Here is an 11,543-nt window from a genome sequence, read left to right as displayed (position 1 = left end):
AGGAGGGGAGCTGGAAGAAGTTCATCTGGAACTCGGAGAAGAAGGAGTTTTTGGGCAGGACCGGCGGCAGCTGGTGTAAGTACGGGGCCCGCGTCTCCCCCCCAGCGCCTCGGGTCCCCGGCGGCGCATCCCCGGCGCGGGCTCTGCGGGCCGGCTGGGCTCGTCCCCGTGCCGCCTGCGGGGTCCCCAGGACCCGCGCGCGGTCGGGGCCGGAGCACGCCAGGCAGAGGTTCTGTGTATGGGCAGCCGTCTGTCCGAGCATCGCCCGAGCCCTTCCCTGCTGGGGGTGGCCAGCCGCTGGGAGACTAGAGGTGTCTCTCCCGATGGTCATGTCCCAGGTCCGTAAAAAACAAAACAACAACAACAAAAACCGAGATTCGAGGCTCCCCAGGGTAATGGGATCTAGTGCCGGCAAGGTTGCGTGTCACAGCACCTCCGAGTCTAAATATGTAGCTCACAGGCGCGGGGCGGGCGACGCCTCCCATGCACACTGCAGCATTTCACCGCGATGCCCGGAGTCCCCCGTGACCTCTCTGGTGTCACCGCAGCCCCGAAATGGCCCAGGAAGCTCCCCGTCAGGACTCCGTTTCTGAGGCATGGCCCCGAAACAGGGCAAAGGCTGGTGTATCCAGTGTCTGCACAGAGAGGCCGGATCGGTAGCTTGGGGTGATTATTATGAACGATTCCTCTGAGAAATAAAGGGCACAAAGGCAGAAGCAGGTCATCCCATACGATTTCGAGCAGCCTGTTGCTTGGCTGATTGGACGTACCCCACCCCACCCCACCCCCGCCCCCCATTGAAAATTAGGCACCTTACTTGTTTTCCAATTCCCTATACCCGGAGGGACACGCGTTTTGTTTTTTTTTTTTTAAAGGTCATTTTGAAGGGCAGAGTTGTAGGCAAATCTATGAGTCGTGACTGCAGAGAGGGAGGGAGGGAGGGAGGGGGAGCCCCCTCCTGCATCACTGCCCCCTCCTCCTGCTCTAATACCACCACCATCATCATCATCGTGGACACCCCCTGCACCACCACTGCAGCCACTGAGGGAGCCTGGAGAGGGGCCGACGCGGGTTCCTGATTGGGAGGCTCCGTGGGCATCAGCAGAATGAGTCAGGGAAATAGTGCTTGGCTGACATTTTGAAATGGAAGCAGCCGGAATATATGATTTTTGTTGAGAAAAATAAAATGCAGCTTGTGATGTGGGCCTCCCTCGATCGAAAAGTGAAGGGTTAATAATGCATCACCGTTCAAGGTTAGTCAAGGTGAAACCTCATTCCAAGGTATTACGGGGAAGTATAGGTGTCCCGGAGCCACGGGATGTGGAGGCCTCTAGGTGATGGCTTTGAGCTTCTGTTTTACGTTGAGTCGGATTTGGGGGAGACTGTCCTTCAGAGGGTTAGTGCCCGTGTCACAGTGGTTCCCTGTGTTTTCCTAACGAGGAAGGGAAAACCTGAAGAACATGGGTGTGTGTGGGTGACGGGCTCCCGCCAGGGCCATCTCCTAGCAACTGCTGGCAACTCGAGTGAGGCCTGGCGGGGGAGGGGGCTGCAGTGAGGAAGGGCCCCCTGCCCTGGTGGTCTGGCCCAGCCTCGCTCGGCCGGCCGGGGCTGCACTGACTCCAGGCATATTGTGAAATTTGCCCTCTAGTCTTTCCCCCCTCATAAAATATATTTCTTTCCTCATTCCAATTCCAGAATAATATTTGCTTTAGAGGTAAGGCGGTATAGGACGACTTGTTCTTTAAGCCGATGTGTAATGGGGCAGCACCTCCATATGAGACAGAGAGAGAGAATGTGCGTGTGAGTATTTGTGTCGTGGTCCCACATCAAGCGTACGATTTGTGAATGCAGACACCAGGACGGGCGTGCCCGTCTCATCGTCCATTTTCCGAGGGGCAGGGGCTGGGTTAAAAATCCAGTGTGTGTTTTGCGCTAATATGTCCGCTCCCTCCTGGCAGTGTAAGAAAGGACAGAGCCTCTCAGCCGCTCGTGGGCAGAGAAGGTGGCAGCAGCTGCTGTCTCTGATGGAGAAAGTGCCACTTTCCAGCGCTGAGCCCAGCACGGGTGCCCTTGGGACTGGGGCCGGTTGCCCTTGGCTCAGTTTTGCTTATAGGTAGATAGATGTTCACCAAGATGGAAGCGGGAGCCTCGCCTGTCACCTGCTGGAGAAACCGCGGCATGCAAAGCACCTGTGCTTTCCACCTTTTAAGTTGCCGCAGGCGCTGGCATGCAAAGTACCTGTGCTTTTTACCTGCTTTATGACATTAACAGGTGTTGGTAGGTTTTGTGTTTACCACTGGGCCCAAATGGCATTTTTTTTCCTTCTGCTTGTAACCCTTTTGAAGGGTACTGTTTTTGTTTTTTAATCTCATTGGAAAATCTCTATATTGTATTTTTTAAAAAGAAGAAAAACTGCTTCAGAAGAAAACGTCGAAAGCTTACCGTCTGTGCCACCCTGGCCAGCTGTGCAATTTGCCCAGCTTCTCTTTCTGAGCAGCCCCTGGTGGCCGGCCTGCCGGTGAGCCCGTGGCACGGGCCCTGCCAGACCCACACGCTCCCCTTTAATCAAGCGACCTCACCTCAGCGACCGGGCGGATTTCGCTAAGTGACATCTCAAAGCAAAAGCGGAGAGCTCCGCTCTTGCCTCGGGGTCCCGCAGAGTGGGCAGGCTGGCTCTTCTCGCGCGTGATGAGTGTGCTTGGCAAGCGGCTTGTTTTTCCGTCGCCGTCTTTGTGTTTTAAGTGGTGGCCTCCATTATGTGCCTTCTCGTGTGGTTAGACTCAGGTAGCTGGAGCCCAGGGAAGGAGCACGGAAAAGCTCGGTTGTTGGCAGAGCCAAACGTGTAGATGAGCTGAGCGCGCCAAGGCGAGGCGGGGGACGGTGTCAGAGGTTACAGAAGTTCTCTCTCTGACCGTGTTACACCAGCTCTCGCACCTCTCAGAAGCATTCGCTGGAAAAATTTTCCAGCTCCGTTGACGTCACAGCCTTGCCATTTGCCTGCTGCTGCCTGGATACGGAACGCAGCGCTTAACCCTTGCGGGCCCGGGAGGCGGCCGGGCGTGGGCAGCCGTCGCTCGGGGTCCTACAGTCTTTTCATTTCTCCTTCGCTCGCGTCTCTGCCTTTCTCCTTGTTTTTTGTTTTTTTTTTTTTTCCTGATAGAAGGGAAAAAAGGATTATCATCAAGCATTCCTGATGTGGTTCTGTGTGTTTTGCTTGTTTTAACAACTCTAAAGCAGGATTTCCCTGAACTGTTTGTTTGCTGGCGGGAAGGCCCCAGGCTTTTGACCTTGGGGACCGGGCCAATTCCTGTCACCCCGCGCCCACTCCCCCGGCTTCCCTCCCGCCACCCACACAGCCCGTTCTTTTCAGGGGCACTGCTGTCCGGTGCCTTTTCCCCAAGGACCCCCCGTGTCTCACGCCGGAGACCTGGGCGTCTTCAGGAGCGACCTCAGGCCCCTTTGTGCAGTCACGTTTCAGACTCGCTACGCGCACGGTTCGCTTCTCCGCAGCGCGTTCACGGCGCCGCCCGGCACGGCCTGTCACCGTGCGGCTAATCGGAGAGGATCCTCGGAACGCGGTGGCCTCACTCCAGCCTCCGGCCGCTTGGTCGGGGTCTTCCCATTCTTTTCCTTTGCTTTTGCTGCGGTGGTCTCAGCCCCCTCTGTCCCGGGGAGAAAGAACATGCAGCTCGCCGAGCCCGCCGTGATCCCGGGGCCGGTCAGAAGAGGCAGTGAAAACGTGCTTGCCGTTTTTTTTTTACTGGAGCAGTTTTTTTTTTTCTTTCTTTCCGCTGTTTCTTGTTCGCGGCACCTGCAGGGAAAGCCTGCGCTCAGCCAGTAGCACGGATCCGAGGGAGGGTGACAGTGACCGGCGGCGGGAGAGCCACCCTGGCTCTGCCGCACTCACCGCTCTGTCACTGCGTTCGTGTGTCTGGGGCAGCAGCACGGCACAGCGGGGCTGCAGGGCTGAGCCGGCCAGGAAAGCACAGGGCCCTGGGGGAGCCCCCGCCGCCCCCCGCCGCCGCGTCACCCCGCAAACACGGCCCAGCCCGGGTCGGTCTTCGTGAGCGTTTCAATTCAGAGGCGGAAAGGGTTTCCTGTAGGGAATCTTGGTTCTCTCCGAGCGTCTCTCCCACGGGCTGCCCGGCCCCGTCTCCAGCCCTCGGTCTGGAGTGAGGGTCACTCTTGATCGGGTTGGAAAGGGCGGCGGGAAGCCCGGGCGGAAGTCTGTTCTCTGGGACGATCAGACCGTGTTCTGAGCACGTGACTGCATCACAGCCTTTTGTTCCCCTCTGTTCTCCCCGTAGTTAAGATCCTTCTGTTCTACGTGATATTCTACGGCTGCCTGGCCGGCATCTTCATCGGCACCATCCAGGTGATGCTGCTCACCATCAGCGAGTTCAAGCCCACCTACCAGGACCGGGTGGCCCCACCAGGTAAAATGACCGTGCTGAGTCCACTTCTTCTAGAAGTGAAATGAGTGTCAGTCACTGTTTCGACGGAGACGGTTCTTCTGGAAGTTTTCTGTAAGGTGTCGTAACCCAGGCCTGTAAGGGGAGCGAGGACCCTCCCCTGTCACCGGGCCTCCCAGCCCGACCTCGGCTCGGCCCTGAGGATGGAGCGCCCTGGTCCCCCACCCAGCCGGCCCCTCACCAGCCACGTGACTGACGCCCAGGGGTCGGGTGGCGGGATCACCCCAGGCCCTTTCCGCTCTCGTGCTCACTTTTCACTTTCGCGAGGGGACTGTGACTCAGAGATCCTCAGAAACACCACTCTGGCTCCCGCTTTTAAAGATTGACTGACGTTTAGGGGCGACGACAGGCTCTGAGATGGCCGGCTACGGCCAGGACTTCCGGGGGCCATTCGCCCACCTGCTCCTGACTTGCAGTCGACCTGCAGCAGAGGAGTGCGCTGTAGGTTCCACTTCCCAGCGTTCCTGCCGCTTCGTCCGGCGAGAGCCCGCCTTCTGGCTTCCTGGACCCGCTCGGCTGCCGAGCAGCTTCAGCTCTGAGGGTTATAGAAAATGCAGAATGCCACACAAGTGCCCTGCTGTGATTTGGGTGCTGTCAGCCGGGTGACCTGCAGCCGCGCTTGTCCACACTGGTCGCTAAGCCCCAGGGAGGCGCACTGCCGTACACCTGGCTCTGGCAGAAGTCACAGACGTGACTTCTGTCTGGCTCTTAGAAGTCATTGTCGGGAGGACCTAGGGGGAGAGGAAGTGTTGTGTAACTTCCGGGCTCTCTCCTTATAAATGACCTCGAGGTTGCCTGGGGGGCGGGGGAGGGTCGGCAGTGATGTCCCTGTCCACGTCCCCTGGGCAGCGGTTTAGGAACCGCTGTATTTGGGTGACGATCTCAAGGCCGTCTTCGTGGCACCGAGCAGCTTCGATCACCTGCGGCTGCCTGTCACAGGCTTGTCACGTCCACGTCCTCCTTGGGTGTGGGACTCGGGAGAAACCTTCAGACGTGGAGGTGGCAGACGCTGTCTTTTAGCCCTAAGTCAAATAGTCCCCTGCTGGAAGAAAAACCTTAAATCTTGGGGATTTTGCAAGTGGAGAAAGAAAACGTGTAAGTATACGAGATGACTTAGACCTGCTTAATAACCCACAGTTCCCAGCAGCGGTCTCCCCAGGAGAGCTGGGGACCGGTGGAGCAGGGGTTCTGGCGTGTGCACACACTTGGGATCTTAATCGTGTCGCACGCTGGCTTTTGTGCCAATACAGCACGCTGTGTCTCTGTGTGTCCTGTTAGAATTTTTATGCTAGCATCAGTAGTCCTGACTGAAATTTGTATAGACTTTTTCTTTTTCTTTCTTTTTTTTTTTTTTTGCCATTTAAAAGCTATTCTGTAGTCACGATGCTATTTTATAATAATTCTCATCGTCGAAGCCACAGGCGACCACGAAGGCCAGCATTTTCTTTGATTTCCCGGGTTTAAAACATGGCCCCTGACTCCGTAAACTCTGGGGAGTCGGCCTTTAATTAAGATGAAAAGGCTCCTTTGTGCTCTTTGCAGAATTTCGCCACACCTGTTAAGCAGGGCCTCACCGATGACCTTGCCCGGGGAATCTGGTGGCCGAGATGCTTGGTCCTTCCAGCTCCCTCCCCCGCCGCCTCCTCGCCCCTTCCTGAAACACACGTTCTCGGTCCCTATATTTAGTGTCCTCGCAGCAGTTGGACGGACCTGACAGACGGTGGCTTGTCCAAAGGAATGCTGGTGGCTCATCCTGGAAATATGCGTCCCCGTCTTTGGTCTGAGTCACAGGGACCGGCTTCCGCGGTCCTCCAGCCTCCCCGTCCTGTCACCTGGCTCCCGAGCCACCTCTCTGTCTCTCCTTCCCCTCCTTCCCTTACTCTGCCCGGAGAATCTAGGCCAAGCCCCCCTTTACTGTCACCTTTCCAAGGAACATGACGTGACGTTCCTTTGCAAACGATAGTGGCCTTGGAGCAGGGAGGCCAGGTCGGCCCGGCACTTGCCAACGGCGGTGCTGCCGCGGACCGTCCCCGAGTGCTCGGCGGGACCCTGAGCGGGTCCTCCTCGTGGCCTCTCTCGGAGAAACTCCTGAGATCGTGCGTCATTGTCGGTGCCAGCGACTCCCTCAGCGCAGACTGGAAGAAAAGCCTGGCCGTGCCCAGCTTCAGCTCAGGCCTCTCTCGTGATGAGGTTCAGCCAGGAAAGTTGTCTGTTTGAGTGACGAGAACCCAGTGAGTGTTAAGGACTTGGCACATACTTAACATTTAAAGACTCACCGACGTTGTTAGCTGAATCTGAAGCACGAGGACCTGTGTTTTGACGGCCCTTCCCGGGGGCCATCTTGTCATTAGACCTCTTGTCAACGCAGGGGCGAGTGTGGCCCCGTGAAGCAGTCACGTGGCACGTTTGGGGCTGCCCGTCTCTAATGGTGGATAAGCTGATGGGCCAAACGTGAGAGTCTCAGAGGAAGGGCTGAATTACAAAATGAAAGCGCAATTTAGGGAAGAAAGCGGATCCGTGTGCCGTTTCTCGGTGGCCACTCGCGCACATGACACCCCTTACGCAGTCGGGCAGCTGGGGGACGCTGGAGCAGGACCTGCCCACTCAGGCCGGAGGCACAGGGCGCAGGCCGCAGCCACAATGAGTGTGTCAAGACGGGAAACTGCCGTCGTCTAGGTCGGAGAGGGCGCTTGCCGGCCGTTCGCGCTGCCTGACCACAGTCCCAAAGCAGCGTGGCGCCGACTTCACAGTAGAGACTGGAAGGAGGCGGGGACTCTGCTGCTGGACACAGTGTCCCCGCTCCCTCCCACGCACCACGTGGCCGCAGTGGGCCTCAGTTCTCTCGTCTCAAATGGAGGTGGGACCCTGCGAGCATCAGACAGGCTGAACACACGTCAAGTGAACAGTGCTTTAATGGCACCGGGGCAGCCGTGCACGGCCACTGCGCCTGCTGAGGCCGCCGTATCCTGGGTGCTGAATTCAGTGTCCCCGGGCTGTGGGCCGGGATGACACAGTGAGGGGCTCTGCGCGTTTACATTTTCCTGAAGCTGATTGAGTCTTAGCTTTCTATGCAAGGTGTTTGGGAGATGTTGGATTAAGAAATACGTTTTTAAAAAAAGAATTAAGGAAGTTTTAAAGACACCACGTGCTCTGTAATTTCCCCCTGTAAAGTCCCTCTGTCTGTGGGTTGGACCCCGCCAGGCCTCTCTCCTGGGTCGGGCAGACCCTCGTGGCAGAGTCGGCCACGTCCCCCTCCCCGGTGGCTGTGGGGGGGTCTGGAGCAGACTCCCCTGCACATCCAGCTCGGGCTCACCCGGCCCTGTCCGTGACCTGACCCCTCGCCACTGGCCCAGTGGTGTCTAAAGGAAAAGTCGCCCTTCCGTTCACGCGGCCCTACCCCACCCGTGCTGGCTGAGCAACAGCGAACAACGTGAAGGTCACCGGGTGTCGGTCGCGGGTCCACGGGGGGTCCCGGGCAGCATGCTTCCTGCCAAGCAGGTAGCGTGTTTACTCTGCTCCCTCCTCCTGAGATCGTGGGCGGCTTCTGCTTGGCTTTGAGGTGCAGATGTCACAGAGCCGGGAGAATTCATGAACATGGGTCGTATTCTGGGGACTAGAATCAAGGGGGGGTCCAGGGGGCTGCAGCCAGCGGACCCTGGGCGCGTCCCACCGTCTCGATCCCGTCTCGGTCGGTGTCGTCAGAGCAAAACGTCTTCAGATCCATTAGGGTCCAAGGCGTCTTAATTCACATCTCAGCGTAAGTGAAATTCTTGAGACGTCATCGCTGCGGTTTCAGAACTGCCTGGTTTTCGTCTGTCACACTCGTGGGACTTTCTTCCCCTTAAATTCCAGAGGGAGCGCTCGGCTTCCTTCTCCTCCGCTGTTTGGTCCCCAGAGTGCCACGCAGGTGTTTTTCCGCCATTTCCGATTAGAAACGGTTTGTCACCTGTGCGCTGACGTGATAAATTCACGACACCTCTCCCGTCCCCCGTCCTCTGCTCGCGCCCAGGTCCACCCTGCACCCCCTCCCAGAGTTGTGGGCAGTGGCTGAGTGGGCACAGGGCAGCTAGAGTTTCCAGAAGCTGCTGCCCAGACTCAGGTTGGCAAAGGGCCAGGTGGACAAAGCCCGGTTCTTGTTCCTCGGCGTCCCCAGTCTCAGGGGCTTCCACAGCTCACCACGTTACCCTTTCTTCATTTCTGAGGATAAGGATATAACTAATAAGTCAGCTCAGGTGCACAGGAAGCCTAATGATTAACTTAAAAATGTCAGATGCGGCCACAGAAAAACAGGTCCTATTCTGTGCACCCCTTTTAGATGCGTAAGCAGAAGAGAGAGCTCTGATAAGTAGGCCCAGGTGACACAGCCCACGGGGAGGATGGTAGGGGCGAAATGCTGAATCTGTGGAGCCTCACCGAGGGCTCCAGTGCCGCCCACCCCGGGCCTCCGCCTCCAGAGCTCAGAGGCGACGGGCCTGGCACTCTTTGGTGGCTCAGTGCTCTCGTCCCAGTGATCTCCCGACCCGATGGCTCATCTGAGGCAGACCAGAAGAGAGAGAAGTTGGGGTGACCGAGGGGAACAGGGCGGTATTACACAGTGGCTTCCAACCAGGGAAGTGCGTGTGCACGTGAACCGACACTATCAAGTATCTTATTTCAGAGTATCAGTCACCTAGCACATGTCACGTTTTGTATCCAGGCAAGTCGGACGTACTGTACGTGCTTGTCCTTCACTTACGCCTTGAACAGAAAAGCACAGTGGACGTAACATGCTAGGGTTCGCCTCTAGGGTCACAGCTGCCCCTCGCAAAGCGGTTCTTTTTGCTGGGAACAAGCGGAGGTTTGCCCCACGAGCGCCACGCGCTTTGTAGGACAGAGCCTCTGAACGAAGTAATCCCCTCCCTGCTCACCTGACGACGAGTCTCCGTACGGTGACCCGGCCTCCCTCCGGAGTGGATGGCACTTAGCTTCGCGGGAGGAGCACAGCTGACCCTCAGACGACACGGGGGTTAAGGGCACGGACGCCCGTGCAGTCAGAAATCCACGTATAACTTCTGACTCCCCTGAAACTTTGCTAGCTGGGACTGGAAGTCTTAGAACGTGCACAGCTGATTAAACATGCATTTTCTGTGTTCTAGGTGCTAGAGCCTGAATTCTCATTCTAAAGGGAGGTAGAGAAAACGTTGAGTCATTTATAAAGCGATTAGTGCATACGTTTTATGTATTCATGACATACCTTTTTGTTAATTTTTAAAAATCTCTCTAGGCTATGCAGTTCATCTGCGAGTTTTTTCAAATAGTTGCAAATCTCTGAAAAAATATTCCAGTATCTTGAAACAAATGCACACGTCGGTGTCGTTCGCGGGTCAGCTGTGTTTGGTCTCGTGGTCTGCCAGGTGTGTGAAACGGCAGGTACACGCGTCCGAGCTTGGGGATCCGTTTGAGTGGCTGTTAACAAGGTAAAAATGGCTGTGCTCTAGTTTAAACTCTCACGTAGAGTGAGTAGATTTAGGTTTATTATAAACCTAACTAGAAACGAAATACTTCTTTCTTAATGACAGTTAATTAATACTTCTCTTTTCCGCTTCCTTTACCTGCCGGTCCCCCTCCTGCTGCGAACACCAAAGGCCAAAGATGGAGTTTTCCCCTGTTTCTCAAGAGATGGGGCCAAGGAAAGGCCAGTGTGAGGACCGAGGTCCCCAGATCTCATGTGAAGCTGACACAGGCATTAGAAACCAAATGTTAACATTTCCATATCCAAATCATTTCAGTCCTTTTAGGACACTTCATTAAATAATAATCGATACGTAATTTAAGGCAGATGGCCACGTCAAAGCAAAGCCGTGCAGAACTCAGCGTGGTTGATGTCGGCTGAGGTTCGGGAGACTCAGAGGCGAAGGTTAGACCTGGTTCTGGGAACGTCATTTGAAACCGCAGGCCAGGGACTGGGTGTTCTGCTGTCTTTGGGCCCCGGGAGCTACCGGTGCAGACGGAGCTTGTCCTCACCCACAGTTACAGCTGTCACCGGGAGGAGTGGGCAGATGCCCCGGCCGCGAGGTGGGGCGTCTGTAGCCCCTGGAGGGCGCCCCCGAGGAGGGAGGGACGTGTGTGCGGGGTCGCCCGCTCCAAGCCCATCCCTCTGCTTCCTCTTCCTCCCACTGGTCTGATGATGGCAAGTCAATGACTTAAAGCGTTTAGAGAGCAGGTCGAGCGTCCTTCGTCTGCCTCTTGGAAGTGTGTGATTGCTTTAAAGAAATGATTTTCGAGACGAGGAATTCGTTTTCTCATGGTTTGGGGATCGCATCAGAGAATTCTCCTAATGAAGATCGTCCCGACCAGAACAGGCCAGGGAGTGACCTGCGCTGGCCTCTGGGAAGAGGAACTGAGGCAGAGGCCGTGGGTGCAGGGCACCAAAGAGGCAGAGGCCGCCCTGGCCGCGGCGTGCTGCGTGGGCGAGGGCTTGGGCCGAGGGGCCGATGGCATGAGCAACACCCGGACCGCTTATGCTGCTTTTCTGGAAACCTCCAGACAGAAGTTGGCTCCCCTGGAAGGCTGCTCACTACGGCTGCGTCAGCTACACGCACTGAGACCCCTCAGACCCGGGGGAGCCTTAGCCTGGCGGAGCTTCGGGGCCGGGCTCTGGCGCCTGGCCCGCCTCCGTACCACGGCTCTGTCCGCGGAGGGCCGGGCAGGTCACAGGACCCCAGGACCCAGTGCCTGGACGTCCACTCGCCCCCTGCAGCCTCGGCCTCAGCCTCTGATGCTTCTCGGTGCAGAGCAGTCGTGATGCGGGGAGCATCTTCGGCTGCAGCTTCCCACGTGGCCCCGTGGGGGCCCGACGGCCGAGCCCGTGGACTCGCGTGGACGTGGGTCAGTTCCTGTTTCCCTTTGCCCTGTCTGGGGAGACACGTGCATCTTTTCTGGGCCCCTGGGCCCCTCGTGCACGTGTGGACGGCAGCCCCTGCCCTCCGCGTAGCTGGCATCGGGGGTGGGAGGCGGGGGCCGGCCTCGGGCGGTGTGAGTGCTTCGCTCTGGCCGCCCCTTCGGGCTTCCGAGCGCCCTGAGCCCCCGGGC

The 11,543-nt window shown here is 57.3% G+C and overlaps 1 protein-coding gene across 1 annotated transcript in view; it reads left to right on the top strand.

Annotated features, from left to right (window-relative positions):
* ATP1B1 (ATPase Na+/K+ transporting subunit beta 1) overlaps positions 1-11,543 on the top strand; it is a 27,396-nt gene that overhangs the window by 5,536 nt on the left and 10,317 nt on the right. The window contains exons 4-5 of the mRNA XM_015586147.2: positions 3-75; positions 4,308-4,436. Coding sequence (XP_015441633.1) covers positions 3-75; positions 4,308-4,436 — 202 coding nt within the window. The remainder of the gene's footprint in view (positions 1-2; positions 76-4,307; positions 4,437-11,543) is intronic.

This window comes from Pteropus alecto, unplaced genomic scaffold (genome assembly GCF_000325575.1).
Source record: "Pteropus alecto unplaced genomic scaffold, ASM32557v1 scaffold101, whole genome shotgun sequence".
In the NCBI taxonomy this organism is placed as follows: domain Eukaryota; kingdom Metazoa; phylum Chordata; class Mammalia; order Chiroptera; family Pteropodidae; genus Pteropus; species Pteropus alecto.
This window is presented reverse-complemented; position numbering and strand designations above follow the sequence as displayed.